Genomic DNA, 18,333 nt, shown 5'->3' on the forward strand with positions numbered 1-18,333 from the left:
ATAAGCTATTAGATTTCTAATTCCATTATCTGAATTGTTTCCCTCATGGGACTGCTCTGACTCTTCCCCTAGGTTGACTGTTAGCTTCACTTGGCTGAGCCCAGGATTGGTGTGCCAACATTTGGTGGATAATGGCTTTGACTCCTTGCTCACTCAAGGACGCCTTTGGATCCAGCCCATGTTAATAGACTAGTGTTATTTATAGTGCTGTTGCAAGGAGAAATGTATATTGAGTGTTTTGAGCATATAGCAAATGTTTTGTAATATTAAGGATACCATCCATCCAAAGGAAGCTCAGTAGATTTCAGTGGGAGAGTTAAGAATATGTTTGACAGGACTGTACCTTAAATATTATAAATTGCCGTTGTATATTATATAGTATGTCACATAAGCATGGCATGTGGACCTTTCTGGATAACTGCTGTCATATAATCTTCAGCACAAGTGTCTTAAAGCCCAGCTTCTTTAATCAATGTTAAGGCTTTTTCTATTGAATCAATGAAAATAAAATCTGAACTGGGACTTTAATAAATTTACAGCACAGATTTTCATCTGTGAAGCTTGAATGTAAAAGGCTATAATCTAACTTTCATCCTGAATTGCATTTTTTACAAAAAGAATTAGCAAACTTTCATGCTTAATTGCTGCTGTATCTCTAGTACATTTTCTTTATCATTCTTTTCACACAATGCATTTTACTCCAATAACAACATGTGCTGTGTACTTTTATGAAAAGCACTCTCTGGAAAACTTGGGCATTTTCCATTGGAATCCCCACAGACCCATCTAATTTGAAAATACTCTGTTTTATCCTCTCCTTAATTACAATATGTGGAGCTGTGCTCTTTTAACTGTTTTGAAGTTCCACAGAATAATGATTCTATCCCAACTATAAAGAATAAGACAGAGAACTATTCACAGTTGGAAGCCAGCTGTTGCTTAGCTACCTAGCTTTTTAATTCAGAAATCTCCTCCAATTTAATAATAACCAGCCCTTAAGCTGCTAAATGTATTTGTTCATGACACGTGCCATTTTTTCATATTTTTCACCTCTTACAGCAATTATGGTGGGAAAAACCGGGAATTTAGCAAGGGGTTAATAAGGTAAAGGTAAAGGTCCCCTCTGCAAGTACTGGGTCATTCCTGACCCATGGGGTGACGTCACATCCCGACGTTTCCAAGGCAGACTTTTGTTTTGCGGGGTGGTTTTGCCAGTGCCTTCCCCAGTCATCTTCCCTTTACCCCCAGCAAGCTGGGTACTTATTTCACCGACCTCGGAAGGATGGAAGGCTGAGTCAACCTTGAGCCAGTTACCTGAAACCATCTTCCATCGGGAGCGAACTCAGGTCGTGAGCAGAGCTTTTTGACTGTAGTACTGCAGCTTAACACTCTGTGCCATGGGGCTCTTAAGGGGTTAATGCAGGGCGTAAATCTAAAATGTACATTAACACAGATGAAAATTTCAGTACAATTGCAGTATTGAAATTGTCAGTCTAATTTGGGGAGCAAAATAACAATCAGTTGGTTTTAGTTTATGTCACGGAGCTTGCTTGTCCCAAGATAAGACTACCTCAGTTTACCCGCCTTAACACATTATAATTTGAAGACAGGTAGTTTTTGGCAGCAGCGCCTCTTCCTAAGCCGTTTCCCCTGTACCATTAAACAACAAAAAAAGCCATTTTGCAGCTTTTTTTTTGTTTAACTGGGGCTTTTCACCCCATTGAAAACAGCGAGGCTGCGCCTGCAAAATAGCAGGCGCAGCAACACTGTTCCGGCTGCCAGCACAAGTGGCTGAAAGGGGGTAGGAAGCCGCCTAACCGGCGACTCCTCCCCCGCCCCCCCGGCCCCCCTGCATTGGCACGGCTTCTCTACTCGGTTGCCGGCACCACGGAGAGGTTGTGCTGGCAGAGGGGAGAGGCGCGGCTCCACGGCGCTTGGGTGCTGGTGGAGCCACCCTCCCCACCGGCGTGTGTGTAATCTCATGATTACAAGCACTTACGCTGGCAATGGGGTCAGGCCGCCTACTGAGTGGTTTTGCCCCCCCCCCCTCAGGAATGGGCTGTAAAGAGAGAGAGCCAGTGTGTTGTAGTGATTATAGAGTGTCAGATTAGAATCTTAAGACCCAAAATATTGTCGAAGGCTTTCACGGTCAGAGTTCATTGGTTCTTGTAGGTTATCCGGGCTGTGTGACCGTGGTCTTGGTATTTTCTTTCCTGACGTTTCGCCAGCAGCTGTGGCAGGCATCTCTCCATTGTCCTTCAGTGTTACTCCTCTGAAGATGCCTGCCACAGCTGCTGGCGAAACGTCAGGAAAGAAAATACCAAGACCATGGTCACACAGCCTGGATAACCTACAAGAACTTTAAGACCCAAGTTTGAATATCCACTCTGCCATGGCAGCTTTCTGGGTGACCTTGGGCCAGTCTCAGCCTAAACTTCTTCACACGGGTGGTGTCATGAGGATAAAATGGATGAGGGGAGAACAATATGATAAGCCACTTTGGGTCTCCATTGGGGAGAAAGGCAGAGTATAAATGAAGTGAATAAATCATAAAATATACTAAGATTCAACATTTTCCTTGGTGCAGTATTGTGTTGATTTGTTGGTGTTCCAAGAACCAATCACTAGTCGACAAGTGTGTCCTAATAAATGTACAATACAAATACACTTTGGAGTGAGGCTCACTCAATCTGCTAAACTGTAGAGAAATAATAGTGCAAATCAGGACATAAGTGTCAGCATTGACCTTCATGTGAACAGATGCACATTTTCCACCATGTGCAATCACCGGTGTGTAGCCTGGGTCTCACTGACCTTTACGTTGAGGTGTTAAATGACTCTCGGTGCAATACAAATAAAGCCACTGGTTTTGGCTTTTGTTGCAAGGGTCAACATAGGTGGGCCCATTGGTCCTTGAATGTTGAAACGTATGGTTGCCACTAGTCACCTATGGAGTGAAAATGAGATTCCATGTAAGGAAGCTTATAGTGGAGGGTAGGATTTAAGGCAATTTCAGATATGCTGAGGCAGAAGGCAAGTCCTGTGCCTGTTTCTTAGCTGCAACTGGTACGTAGGAACTCCATAGAAGTTTTGTTCAGTATATCTCTAATTCCAACTGCCACAATATATTTATTTCTTAGAAGACTGTGCATTCAGTCTCACCTCTCTCAGCTATTTTTCTTTTTGTTGCCCGATACTTTTTTTATTAATAATGTATCCAATACATTTGAAAGCCACACTGTTCAACTTTGAACAGATTACTTGTGCACTGTTGAATTCAAATGTAAAAAGCATGCTTTTAGCCAGGCCTCCTTGGAATTACAGTGGTGTTTAAAGAAAGAAAAATTAAAAAGCGCCTTTGGTGTGTACTGTGACAAGATGTAAACCCTTATACTGAGGTCACCTTATAAATATTTATTCCTATACATTTCTTCAAAGAAATTAAATTATGCGTTCTATACAAAGTAGGCAAGAAAGGCTTTTAGTGTCAACTGGCTGTAAATTGAAGTCATTTGTCTAGGGGGGGGGTCAGGTGCCACTTTGTGGTAAGGATTTGTCTAAGATCCAGGCAAAGGAAGATTGATAGCGCAGGGAGCATGATGAAATGAGCAATGCAATATGCACATCAATTTGTGGGTTAATTAGGAAAATTTAAACCGGCAAGTTTCTGTTGTGTGAAATAGTATGAATTAGGAATCGTTACTTTCAGTACTGGGTGAGCTTGGCAGCCTTGTATATTTAGGCTCTGATTTCTTGCAGTATTTTAGTGGAAAGTGACTGCTTGTGAATACCAATGAGGAGAATGATCTTTGCTGCATGCATGTTATTGTTAATGAGTCTCGCTTAGCAATTTTTAAGGTTAATATACATTCTTTTGTCATCAGCTGTGTTCTCGTTAATGTAATCCACAACCTATCTGCATTTTCCATTGCTGGGAATACATTTTTAAAAATGAATTGCAACATGTTTCATTGAATTGCATTCCTATATCTTTGTGCCAAGGGTTCCATTTTTCTGACCTATGAGCTTTGAAGTGCTGAAAGATTCGTGATTAAGCTGTCATTATGAACAATTTGGAGGATCTCTTTCTCATACAAAGCAGAGGAAAGCAAGCTTTACATTCTATGTTCTGCAGAATTATATACAAATCAAATAGAGTGTTGTAATAAGATGAGGAAGACATATGTTTAAATTCTCACTCAGTCATAAAGATCACTATGTGACCTTAGGCCAGTCACTTTATTTCAATATAACCTACCTCACAGAGTTATTAGGAGTATGAACTGAGGAAACCATGTGCCACTTTAACTCTGTGGAGTAAAGGCAAGAGAAATAAGTAACAGAGTCTATGTGTGTAATATTCCAAGGAAGTACAATTTGGTTTAATTGTAATTATGTAACCTATATAATTTAAATAACTTCAACAAAATACGGTAGCAGAAAGACTTGTTATTTGAGTATGTAGTAGTGAATATTAACAATTATTTTATTTTTACTTTGCAGAAACCAAAGCAGAAGGACTGGCATCCTCCTGGGGGTTTTATTTTGGGACTCTGGGCACTGATTATCATGGTCTTCTTTAAAACCTATGGAATCAAGCACATGAAGTACATCTTTTAGGTGGCTATACTAAATGTATCCTTGAGTGGAAATACCATTACATGGATAGAAAGTTGGACCTCTGCCTGAAAGTTCTTGTAATATGTTTCCCTTCTTTGTTTATATTATGTCATATTTAAAGCCATCTTATGCAAGTTTAGGACACAACTTGGTACCAAAGATGATCACTATCACTTTGACCGATGAGCTCTTGTCAATGTACACATGGTGTCCCCCTAACAAGAGCTTCCCCTTCTAATAAAATTAGTATAGAGCCTTGTAAATAGATGCAAAGACCAGTACTAAGATGTTAAACATATTTCCAGTCAGGAATCTCCTTTACTGAGGGGTCCAAAAGTGTTTTCAAATAAGAAAATTGCTGCATTAGTATTCAGGGGATCTCTCAGGTTTCTTGTGGCCTGCATGTGCAGTGCTGGACATGTACTTGTTTTCAGCATTGATAATGCTGGTATTTGCTGCTTCTCTTCTTGTGGTACAGTCCACTGAATTCCCTGAAATCATGCTTCTGGGGAATAGGAGGCCCAAGTGGAGGTCTGCAGTGGGAGGGGAGAATTGGCAAAATCTGTCTCCCTCTTCCATCTTCCATTCTTCTACAGAATGGATGAGAACATCGTGTGCTAGGATATCTGTATGTGCATATGGGTCCTAGATCGAGGAATAGGGTTGCCAGATCTCTCCTCTCCTCTGGCAGGAGGCTGTTGTCAGAAAGTGCATGTGTGTGCGTGTTCGTGGGCCGACGCACGCACGTCACTTCTGGTTTAGAACCGGAAGTGCCGCCTCGCAAAGGGCCTTTACCTCTTAGTTTGAGTGGTAAAGCGGCCCTTTACCACTCAAACTAAGAGGTATAAGGCCCCTCGCAAGCCGGAACTTCCAGTTCTAAACCGGGAAGTGACGCGCGCAGTATGCATGCATGCATGCACATTTGCCCGCCGATCCTCAGGTGGTCGGCGGGTAGAGGGGTAAGTTGCCGGGGTTTGCCCGCCACCAGTGGGCACCTGGCAACCCTAGTGAGGAAGAAACTGCCACAATGATACTGGAATATTTTAAATGACAAACCATCTTCTGAATTGTAAAAAGTTTTTGTTTTTGTTTCCGGAGTAAATCTTTTGAAATAGTTACCATAGCTGAAATGAAAGTTCAGACAATATGCTGAACCTTATTTAAGATGTCATTTTGCCAATAGAAACTTAAGTCACTTTGTGTACTTTTGCCATGACATATTGAACACTTACTCAACAGAAACAAAAATACTGTAGGAAATATTGATTTACTCTGTTAAATACGACCCTTTAGATCAATTCTTTTACCTAGGGCAATTTTGCTTCTTGGGTTCCACGAATCATTAGAAATGAAACAAAAAAGGGCCAAAACAATAACCTCACTGCCTGTTGACGGAACTGCTTGAAAAGTACGGCCTCCTCATGTTCAGCAGAAGGTATGCAAGTGATTTTGGAAAATGTAAGATCTTCTTCAGGGTAGTGTATGAAATATGCAGTGTCTTAATACATAATCTGTACACAGAGAATGTTGTACTAGGCAAATAAATTCCATTAAGCCAATGTACTAAAAAATCAAATGTACCTTCTGTTGTCATAGATATTTGTATTTAGTGGTGTTGATGAATGAAATGAGTTTGCAGAGAAAATAAAATGTGGAGGACAGCAGCTTGCCTCAGGATACTTTTTTGATACCTAATGAAGTGTTTATCTCAAGTCAACAGAAATATCTTCATTAGAAATGGTATGAGCATAGGAAATTGCCATGCAGTATGTGCAGTTTATGTAACTGAAGCTTTTCAGGGTACTATTATTAGTAACATGGACAAAATGCACGAATCCCAAGGTGTTGTGCTGCACCAGCCCCTGCAGAGGAGTGCAATGCTCTAGCTGCATTGAGCTAGTGCTTAGCTCCATTCTACCAACAGATGTGGTTGTGAAGTGTAAAGTGAACGAAAGAAGTCAGAAATTATGCTGAATAAAATGGCACGTAGTACAAACAGCTGCAACTTTGTGGCAGGAAGTCATATGACATACTGCAAATGCACACACAATATTGGAGAGCTGACTGATCAGTTGTAGGTGGCCTAGCTGGGGAAAGAGCAAAGGCAAGGGAGACCTTTTGTGGGAAAGGGTGGCCCCTAACCTTGCTGGTGGGTAATAAGGAATCCTGTCCACTGTCTTAGCTTCTGCTGTTTCTCTGGGCATGCACACTGACAAAAGGCATGTCTCCTTTGCTCTCTACACATGCGTACTGGCAGGGGGTAGTCCCCAAAAGCAGCAAAAGAAATGATGGCTGTATACATACACTCAGCAGGTGGGGGTTCCATGACTCACCTGAAAGCCTTGACTCATGAGCTGGATGACTTGCTTAGAGAAAGGCAAGTTCTGTACAGTGGATTTGTTCTTAAGGGAACCTCTGTGCATCCTTCAACGAATCAGATAGCAACCGTTTCTTCAGTCCTATCTCATAGTATGTTTTGATCTAATGAGTAATCTGTTTTGTGAACAAAAGTCACATATAAAATGATAGTGAAAATGAACCCTGTTCCCACTGCAATTAAACTGTTGTTGCCATTTCCTAGGCATCATCAAGGGCTCAACCTAAAATGTCCATCTGAGTGAAAGCAGTGGATTTAGGTTAGATTCAAAGGAGAGGGAGAGATGCAAGGTAATCAGGTGAGTTATTAAAATGCAATTTATGAAACGGAAAAAGCAGTAAGTATGCCGGTAGAGCTGATTAGCAGAGGTGAGAAAAGCAATTAGATTGAAATGCAGCAATCCATGCTCAATGAGTTGGAGGATGACTTCTTTTTACACATTAATGGAAAGCAATCAGATTGCATCCATTATTTTCTGATGCTTCCAATGTCTACCAAAATGATGTTCGGGGCATCTTGCTGCTTGCTCTGCAATTAAGTGGGTAACATCCAGCATTGTAGTGCTGGAGAACTATATAGCAACCCAGCCCTGGATTTCACTACTACAGAAGTATAGGTTGTTGTCTCAATGGAGGACAAAACAAAGGCCACCGTAGCTACATGGTGTTCTGTGAGTTATCACATGGCACAAAATAGATGTAGGCAGCAATCCTAAACACACTTGCTTAGGAGTAATCTGTTGAAGATGGACACCAGGAAATAAGCTAAACTGCCAAAACTCTTCTACATGCGTTGCATTAAGCAGTTATAATGGTATTGCAACTGACAAGCAACGTAAGCATGGCAAATGTGTACTTCTTGCGTCATTCCACTGACTGCCACTGCCGTTCCTGTCTTGGCCGATTGCCACGCTGTCATGTTCATAAACTTCCTTGGAAGATCCACAGTCAGCAAAACCTTTGGCCCTTGTTATAAGTTTAATCAGTAATATCAAGCAGCAGAATACTGGATCAGGCTTTGATCTTTACTCTTATTTTTAGCTTTTATGGAAATGCTTCTAATTTTCTTAGGGTTTAGATTAGAACTTTCCTTTAAACTTATTACATCCAAATAAATAATGTAAGCTTTAGCTTCCTCTAATTAAGCCATTCGGGGGGGGGGGAATCTTCTACTTACACACTGCCACCTGCTGCTCTGGAAGAGCTATTTTTGCCTGTGCAAGGAAATTCTGGTCAAACTTGGAGTGAACAAAATAAGTTCTTGTCCCTAGACCTTTGGCTACAGATCAGAAGTGACAGACACTGGTTCAGTTTCTTGCCCTTGCATTCACAAGCTGAATTGCATGAGAAGTGATTCCTCTTCCATCTGTGAACCTTTAGATCTTGCCTTAAATAATTAACTCCCAATCATTATAAATAGATTGCATAAAAATCAATAAGACTGGCTAACTAAAATCCTGTTTGGAATAGGACAGTTGCAACTGCAAATATAAGTTAAACTGCTATTTACCAGTGTTCTGCGGGAAAGGCTGGTCTTTTGAGAAAAAGTCAACCCGTATACCCTTTGGCACTGTAATTGCTCTCTTCTCTCACTAAAGTTGTATTTCATGTGATGTATTGATATGAACATAACTGTAATTAGAAGAGCTGGTTTGAGCAAGTTTGTATAGAAAAACATAGCATGGTCATGTGTTTATTTTTTCGCATTGTAACCAGAATACACCAGACTGTGTTTGGCATTGAACTTCTTGGTGATTGCCTTGGTGGTTTTTTTTTTTTTAAAGAAAAGCTGTACAATTACATTAATGTGGCTTGTGTTTCAAAACCTTCATTCTTTATAATGTTGCTCTTATTCTGAAAGCTTCCATTGTGTGCCCTACCCTACTGCATCTTTTCCTTAGTAAAGAAAAAAACACACAAATGTATTTTCAACGCTATTCTGAAAAGAAGACAGAAACTAGGAGTTCTGTCTGGAAAAGCTTGTCTCTTTGAGGTTACACACATTATTCTGACCAAACAAATACTTAGTAGCTATGAAAATAAACATATTTTTCCAAGCACTCAAACCACGTTTGCATTTTCCAGTGTCACCTCCAATGCACCTCACTTACAGCCTCTTTAATAATAACTGAAATGAATCGAAACAGTGGCAATGCACATTTGCAAGCATGAATGTTGTTATTCACCACAATTCGTCACTGTAGAGTTTCTTCCACTTCAGATTCTATTCCATAAGTTCCCAAGTGAATTTTTAGGAATGAAATCTCTACCTGCAGGCTGCCGCCAACCATCTACCCCTTCCCAACTGTGTGTGTGTGTGTGTGTGTGTGTAAAGTGCCGTCAAGTCGCAGCCGACTTATAGCGACCCCTTTTGGGGTTTTCATGGCAAGAGACTAACAGAGGTGGTTTGCCAGTGCCTTCCTCTGCACAGCAACCCTGGTATTCCTTGGTGGTCTCCCGTCCAAATTCTAACCAGGGCTGACCCTGCTTAGCTTCTGATATATGACGAGATCAGGCTAGCCTGGGCCATCCAGGTTAGGGCCCCTTCCCAACTACTGGAGACTGAATTCTTCTACTGTACTTCTTCTACTGTAGTAGCATTTGCTATTTATAATGATTATGCTAAGTCCCTAACTGATGGGTCCCCAATATGTCACCCTTGGTTGCCAAGGCACTTGCCAAGTGTTTTTTTTTTATGTGTTGGGGGAAGGTAGGGCTTCTAATTGGCCACTGGAGATCTGATTGGCAGATGTTTTAAAAAGTTGCTTCAGTAGTGACTGCCACCACAGCATAAGGATCTTCACTGTTTGGCTGAAGGGAAACTGCTTGTATGCAAGAAAATATTTTTTAAACAATATGCTCATTTTAAAAGGTGTTCTGTTAAACAGAGCTGCTGCCTGAAATGTTGAAGAGTTACTATTAGAGTTATGCATGATCTCACTCCGTGACATTTTGTGGCCGACTCCACCCCCTGCAGCAGCCATTTTGTAGTTGCGCCCACCATTCTGCATCAGAATTCCAAAGGTGCCCATTGGCTCAAAAAGGTTGGGGATCCTGCCCTAAGCAATAGCAGTTGCTTCAGTATCTCTCATTGATGCCTGGCCTCCAGAATCAAAGGTGCCAATTCATATTCTAGGCCATTTGGGCAAAAGAAGCTGAGCTAATAATAATGGGGTGCACTTACAGACAATTCAGAAATAGGTGTTTTAAAATGACATTGATTTCAATGACAGAAACATTCGCCAACCTTTAAAAAGTGCCTAACTTTGGCTGGAGTGTACCCATTATTGTTGCTTAATAGTCATTAAATTACATTAACACACTTTCTAATAACAGGAACTTGTTCAGAAAATTTCCCCTTATCCTGCTTAGGGCTACATGTGTACCTGCAAAAGATCCTATACATGCAAATGGATGTTGACTTTCTGTGGGTGTAGACTGCCCCTCTTCTATATAGATGCCAGGGCTGTCCCTGGCAAGCCCTCTTTAAAATCAAAACTACCCATAATACCACACGAGGGGGTATATTTAATGCATCCCTTCCTTCCTGCTGAAATGCTGTTTGGAGTGGATTAGTAGTTGTTTTTAACAATAGTTGTTATTGGATCAGGGCTGTTATTTTGAAAATGTGATACCTTTTAAAACAGAGTTTAAAACACCTACGTGGGGAAAAAAACAGGCTCAAGTAGCCATCAGCTGCACGGTACAGCTAGTTCACAGGCCTAGCAATCATGTCTTGCAACTATACACATATGTCACAATTACTCATATTAAACTAATGATAAGATATCATAATGGCCCAGCTCTTAGCTATCAGCAGAGTAACTTCAATCTATAATTAAATCTTTTCCCCCCAATGACATTTAAAATGACCTGTAAATCAGTCTGACAAAGTTCATCAACTTTTGCAAATATGCAGGCTGTAGCCTGAGCAGAGTGATGTGTTCTTACCTTTATACCAAGTCCATCCTTGCTTTCTATTGGTACTGACTTCTCCACTCTAGAAGGAAATACAGACTAGAACTCTATAGAAAGATTACAGAGCAGCATGTTCTGATATATTAATGCAGAGTTATTTTGCGGGACAAGTTCCCGTTTATGATCTGGTCAGAGGGCAGAAGGTAGGATGACAGCAATATAACCAAAGGAGAGAGATGATGTTCTTCTTCAGAGAGCTGGGCAAGTTCTGCCACAATATTTGGAAGCAAATGAGAAATTGTGCAACACTCATTTGAGCCACGCCTGGCTTAGGATGTTAACGCAATTGCTGCAGTGTAGCTTAGAAAAATTGATGGTGGGAAATTTCTGTAATTCCCCAAACTTGTGTGTACTGTAGTTTTCAGTGTCAAGCAATTTAAAATATTATGTCATTTAGAGCACAGTTTCAATCTATTTTTGAAGCTTGTACTATGACAGGATTTTATCATTTGAACTCCTAGTGTAAGGCAGTGGGCAATAGGTCAAGTAATTGTTAGTAATTACTTTGAAGAAGTGATTTGGCTTCTTACTTTTACAAGGTTAAAGGACAAACAACATGGCAAATGGAATCCTCTTTATTCACAAGCCAGGTATAGCCCCACAAAAACATAATGTGAAAGTATCCATTTACAGAGCTATTAGTGCCACTCATTCTAATTGCCAAGAACTAGCTTCTTTCTCTCACAACTCAAACGAAAATGGCAAAATTGACTGGGTATCATTCAGGAGCAGATTCACAGAATTTGTTGTCCTCAAGAACCAAACCACATGGCCAAACCACATGGCACTGATGTTTTTTATGCTTCAAACATGTGTGGCTTTGAATCGCCCTTGCATTTTCCTGTCCTCTCTCAACTACTGCTTAATTTGTACAAAAACTCTGTATTTACAAAGGATTGGGCCCTCCCCTGCAGACAGGCCTAATTGATATACTGTCCCACCCACCTTTCCCAGACTGCTTACAGTCCATCACCCTCAAGTCCTTTCCTGTTCAGACATTGTTTACACATTTGAAGAATCGTGCAACTGCACCGAATGGAGAAATACTTTGGAAACATTAAACCCCTTACAAATCAGCAGAACGTCAGATTTGCTTTGTGAATCTTTTGTGTAAGGCAGAACAAGTAACAGGTGCCAGGACAACTCAAGATCAGACCGTTGCTATATGGGTGGGTAGTTTCCAAAAGGCTAACGATAACAATTGCACTACAGACAGTACTAAACTGGCAGTCCATACTTTTTTGTCTTAGTTGTGCATAGGATGCCACACATTTACAAGCATCCTTCCCTGCCTTTGACACCTTCTGGTGGAAAAAGTTGGCTTGATCCTCCATCTACCAAAGCACATTTAAATCAAAAGATACTTTGGCCTGCTTCCTAGTCATATCAGAAGAAAAACACGTTTCTGCTAGAACTTCACATAAGGATGTGCTTGCTAACAAATGGCTTTATGCTGGAACGCACCCCACGAGTAAAAATAAATAAAATAAATACATCAATTCCAGATCAAATATTAATTACATGCTAGATAGAATCATCCTAGAGCTCAAAGAGAAAATGTATAAACAAGAAGCTGGGCCTTAAACCAGCAGCAATATAAATCTTCAGTTTTGGAGGGATTCTGAAAGATAAATAACCATATCATTGTGAAATAGAAAAATACTGGATTGCATTAAAAACCTCCACTAAGAAAGTAACTGGTAAATGTCACTATGAAAACCCAGTGGCAATATGCCTTAAAAACATAATGAATTAAACATCTCTTTAATTATGTTCATTATGCTGTAGTTTCTTCATACTTTTTTTCCTTCTTTTTAACAAACCACATACACATATGCGAGGTCGATGAACGGAAGTTAAAATATTTGATTACAATACAACTGGATACCAGGTGTCCTTTTCAGGTATTCCTTTGCAATAACTTCCTGAATATTGTAACAGTTTTTATCCGCAAACCCTGTTAACCTTTCTTTTTTAGGTTGGCTTGCTATGATATGAGGTTCAATCCCCCGAAGCCTGATACAGTTGGTGATTGTGATTGCAGCCTTGTGCGTTCATTCCTCAGAACACCAGTTTAATCTTAGCATGATTTATAGTAAGTGATTCTGGTTTCCAGTTTGGCTGAAAAAAGTGAATGTTGAATGTCCGGGCCCAATTCTCAAACACTCGTTTCTCTGTGATAAAACGGTGATGACTGCCCTTTCTTCCCCGTTCATGTGAAATGTACATTGTACATTCATCGGGTCCCAGCGGTTCATAATAATGATAAGGTACTGAAGGATGATTGGGATCCCTGCAGAAGGAAAAAGAAAATAGATGGAAGACACAAATGTACTTATTTTGCTTATTGAAGACATGCTAATCATTCGATTGGCTCACAATCTTGATTTTAAAAAAATCTAGCTGAAGCTGAATTAATTTCATAAAATAGCACTTCAAGCAGTATTTAAATTATTTTATCTAATAGAATGAAGCATTGCTATGCTAAAAGAAAGTGGATGAATGCACCACAGTGCCACATTGCTACGCTGAGCGTGTGAAGCCTGATGTTTGAAAGAGATATGTATCTAGCCTGTGATTTGAGAGAAGACCTACTGAGCCATTCAGTGGGATGAATAGGCTTTCCAAATGGGAAGCTGATCCCAGCCCTTTGATTCTGTGACTCAGACACACATGAAAATCCTACCAGCATGACGCATATGATAAAAGCACACCTCATTGTTACTCCTAGCTATAGGCTATCAGCCAGCCATTGTCCCTTTGAAAAAAATGAAATGAAACTCAGTTGCAAAAAGAATAATTTTATTTAATAGTGCTAAATTTAAAATATTTGAATATTATAGGTATCAACCACAGTCACAGAAGACGTTTCACCCTATGTTATCCTGCAGGGTAAGTTAGCACCTCGAAGATTTGTCCCAAGTGGTGATGTTAGTTGTGAGCTGGTACAAATGTTTTTCATCTCTGCACCAGTGGTACCTTTTTGGAAAGAAAACATCTGCATTTAAATTGCAAAAGCATGGGGAAAATACTGAGCGAACTGCAGTGGAGTCTGTTCATTTTATTGTCCTTCTCTGTTATGCTTTGAAAAGAAGTGTACCTGAAATAATCCAGTATGTATTAAGGTTTGGTGCCATTTGATCTGTCAAGTAAGGCAAATCTACAGAAGGTTTCTGTCCACAAAATGTAGCTGTAGTTTAGTTGTACAGTGCTGGAATGGAGAAGACTGCTCTAAAGCTTTGGTTCTAGCTTGATTTCAAATTAGCCGGGCTTCCAAACTGAAAAGTACATCAAAGGGCTAAATTACATGTGCTGCTGGATATCCAGCTCATGACTATCAATTTCTGAGATATAATTTTGCCCTAACAACAACGATTGGGAAGAGGGAATTTGGAGTGGAGACACAGCACAGGAGAATGGAGACTTTAGCTCTCTTGCCTAATACCTTTCTGATATCCCGATGCTTTTCAAGCACTGATAGGGAAAAACATACAATACGGGCAGACTCTAAGCTGGAGCTCTGTTCACGACCTGAGTTCGATCCTGACGGAAGTCGGTTTCAGGTAGCCGGCTCAAGGTCGACCCAGCCTTCCATCCTTCCGAGGTCAGTAAAAAAGAGTACCCAGCTTGCTGGGGGTAAAGTGTAGATGACTGGGGAAGGCAATGGCAAACCAACCCGTAAACGTAGACTGCCTAGTAAACGTCAGGATGTGATATTACCCCATGGGTCAGGAATGACCCGGTACTTGCACAGGGGACTACCTTTACCTATCTGGAGAACTGGGTTTGTTTACCCACTCCTCCACATGAAGCCTGCTGGTTGACCTTGGGCCAGTCACAGTTCTCTCAGACTCTCTCAGCTCCACCTACCTCACAAGGTGCCTGTTGTGTGGAGGGGAAGGTGATTGTAAGCCACTTTGAGACTCCTCAAAGGAGAGAAAAGCAGGGTATAAAAACCAACTCTTTTTCTTCTTCCTCCTCCTCCTTACCCATCACTGCAACTCTGATTCAGGTCTTTCTCTTTATCTCATACACACACAAAGTACGTAAGTTACATTTTAGGGCCAAGTTATATGACACAGACATTTCCAGGCAAACAACCCCAGCGTCACATGACATTTGGTCCCAACATGCAGTTTAGCAGAATCTGTGGAACCTCAGCTTTCATGTTTTCTTAAAATAAGTTCACAATAATGTCACTTTAGATGAGAAATGGAAATGTGTTGGCAGTTTTCCCTTTAAAAAAATACAAGCCAGGGTGGATAGGAGAGAATTCCAGTAGGTGGATAGGTGAGAATTCTTCATCACCCATAGTTACACAACTTCTGTTCTACTAGGGAAAAATATTCAAAGTAATAACATAAGGCTGCTGTCCTCATTTCTTTCCTTTAAGGACAATTACAAACCAAATGAAGGACATACAAATTCTATCAATCCACAAATGATTAAATAAATTAGATAGCAATAATTCTGATCCTTTCAGAGAGATTTTGTGAGCTTTTATTTGACAGGATGCACTGAAAGTGCATTTGTAAACTTTATTTGTAAAAATTATTGCTTATTCCACTGGGCTTTATGTAGCAAGGCAGTAAGACTGGCTATGCAATGAGGTAATGAGGACTAGTAGTTCATAAACCAGGGTCCTCAACTTTGTTGAACCAGTGGGCACTTATTAAATTTTGAGAAAGAGATAGTGGATATCACAATAAAATGGCTATTATGGGGTGGGGCAATCACAAAATGGCTGTCGTAGAGCCTGAGCCAATCATAAAATGTTAGAAGGTTCCAAGCCAAGCATGCTCATATGGTAGAAGCAGCTATTTCCAAATAGGTGCTCCCTCAAGACACTATGGCAATGCCTCCTGGGCTTTTCTGAAGCACTTTATACTCCAACAAAGTGTAGGAGAGCCCAAATTGCTCTTTTCTGTAGAGAAGACACAACTAGGCATCATAAAATACATCACTGGTCACCACAGCTCCTACAGCCATCACATTGGTAATGACTACTACAGGAACTGTTTCTCTCTCTAAGGAAAGTGCATCTTGATCTTGGGTGATTCCCTCTGCTTCCTGTCTCCCAGGTGGAAATTGCTCACTCAGTTTTCCTTCCGGCCTCACTGGGGGCCACTGTCAAGGAGCAGCTGACACAGGGCATATGGTCCCAGGAGGAGAAGGCCTTTCATATCAATGTCTTAGAGATCAGGGCCATCAAGGAGGCCTTCCTGGTTTTCCAAACAAACATTGAAGGTCATCACATTCTGGTCTGGACAGACAACATCTCCGCCAAAGCTCACTTGAATAAACAGGAGATCCAGGTCATCCGCCCTCCACAGGGAAGCAGAGATTGTTCTTTCCTGGGCAGAGTCCCATCTCAATTTCTTGCAAGCAGAACACATACAGGAAGTTCTCAACCTACAAGCTGACTGGCTGAGCAGGCAAACAGTGGATGAGGGTGAGTGGTCATTGAACAAGGAGACCTTCAAGATGGTCATAGTCAGATTCCTTCTTCCAACAGTGGATTTGTTCGCATCAGCAGAAACCACCATCTTTTTAGTTTTTACTCAAGGTACCAGCATCAGGAGGCAGATAAGGTCGATGCCCTAATGTCCCCAAGGCCTTGAGCCCTACTATGCACCTTCCCCCCGTTCTGATCCTTCCGAAAGTCCTCCGAAAGATACACAGGGAAAGAGCAACAGTAATTCTGGTGGCGCCAGATTGGCCAAGAAGACCGTGGTTTCAGGCCCTGAAAGAACTTTTGATACGGGAGCTATGGCATATCCCCATCTCTCTGGATCTGCTTCATCAAGGTCCACTGTTTCACCTGGATCTTGGCTGGCCTTTGCTCAGAGGCATGGCTCTGTGCTTTCTCTCATTTTTCTGTCTATTTTTGGAATGGTTTTATTAGGGGTAGGGGTTGTGTAATCGGAGCCAACTTGGTGTGACCAACCATCCAACCATCAACTTTCAGTGGGTTAATTTGGATAAAGCATTAGGGTTGTTTAAAAGATGGGGCTCACCAGTCCTGTGCGGGGGGATACACCCTCCAACAAAAAAGAACCGGCTTCAACAGCTGCTCACACCACCAGGCTTCCGAAGGAGACTTCCTCACCCATGAGGATGAGCAAACTCCTTCAGACAGCCCCTGTGGTCGAGACTTCGGCTGGCTCTGATATAACCTCCCCCCATGAAAACCTGCTCTGAAACTGAAGGTCACCTCCAAACTGAAGGTCTACCTCCAAAAATGCCCCATAGGAGCCAAATAGACCCAAAAGTTACCATTTTTTTTTGTACAACCCTACTTGCAAAGCAGCCTGCAGAGGCTCTGACTGATCATCTGAGCTGAGTCCCAGTTTCACAACTAACAATGCTGACACTATACCATCAATTCATGTTACACCTGAACCAAACCTTTCTGTAAGCTGACATCCTACATCTCTTGCACCAGATACCAGTCCTAACTCCTCCAAATTGAGCTAGGGCCAGTTTAAGAATTTGATGTCTCTAGCCTGCATACTGCATATTAAGTATAGTGTGTTAACTCCTCTCTCTGCAATTAAATTTTGATGCTAGCAAATGAAATGCATGAGCAATTTACACCAGAAAATTGCTAGTCATCCTCATTTATTAATATTAAAACAGATGCTGTTTTACCACTCAGTGATACCGGACATTAATCAGTATTTTGTCAGAATTAGCATGCTTATTAATATCACAGCTGGGAGGCATTTATAGATGGCAGTTCGTAAAACACATTACACTTCTGTGAAAAGATATCATGCAATAGCCAATTTGTCTACTGATAGTACTTACACAAACAGCAGTTTGCAGTAAGGTGATTGGAGTAGAAAAGAAGGCCTCAGCAGCCTCCTCTATTCTGTTCAGCTGAATGAGGATTGAACTCTTGAGGAATTTATAGCGCAGTATAATGCAGAGTTAGTCCTGACTATGCCCACTGATCTCAATAGGCTAAAACTGAAATAACACTGCCACAGGATTGTGCTATTAATTTACTGCTGCTGGGAGTAAGCAAATGTGCCATCCTATAGGGTAATACAATCCTTAATCCTTATTATCAGGTCTGAACATGTGTAGATGTGATAAGAAAGCATGTGACTAATAAAGGACCTCTCAGATGATTTTGTAGTGGCTAGAGATTGGATCCGAAAGACCCGGGTTGGAATCGCTCTTCAGTCATGGTGCTCACATTGAGGCCAGCCACAAACTCTCAGCCTGATCTATCACAAACATGCCTCGCTGAACAATGTGTAAAATAAAGATATAACCATTATTTCAACCACTCCCGCCCCCAGCTCAGTCCCAACTAAGACAGTGGTTCCTCCTTTATTTTTAAGAATGATC

At 41.1% G+C, this 18,333-nt stretch overlaps 2 protein-coding genes across 2 annotated transcripts in view; one reads left to right on the forward strand and one right to left on the reverse strand.

The window, feature by feature from the left end:
- Positions 1–4,620, forward strand: part of PIGK (phosphatidylinositol glycan anchor biosynthesis class K) — a 119,059-nt gene extending 114,439 nt beyond the window's left edge. The window contains exon 11 of the mRNA XM_056844553.1: positions 4,504–4,620. Coding sequence (XP_056700531.1) covers positions 4,504–4,620 — 117 coding nt within the window. The remainder of the gene's footprint in view (positions 1–4,503) is intronic.
- Positions 4,621–12,226: 7,606 nt separating this feature from the next.
- The window catches only part of ST6GALNAC5 (ST6 N-acetylgalactosaminide alpha-2,6-sialyltransferase 5), a 102,331-nt gene continuing 96,224 nt past the window's right edge, over positions 12,227–18,333 (reverse strand). The window contains exon 5 of the mRNA XM_056845196.1: positions 12,227–13,267. Coding sequence (XP_056701174.1) covers positions 13,036–13,267 — 232 coding nt within the window. The 3' untranslated portion in view covers positions 12,227–13,035. The remainder of the gene's footprint in view (positions 13,268–18,333) is intronic.

Source organism: Euleptes europaea, chromosome 2, assembly GCF_029931775.1.
Source record: "Euleptes europaea isolate rEulEur1 chromosome 2, rEulEur1.hap1, whole genome shotgun sequence".
Classification (NCBI taxonomy): Eukaryota; Metazoa; Chordata; class Lepidosauria; order Squamata; family Sphaerodactylidae; genus Euleptes; species Euleptes europaea.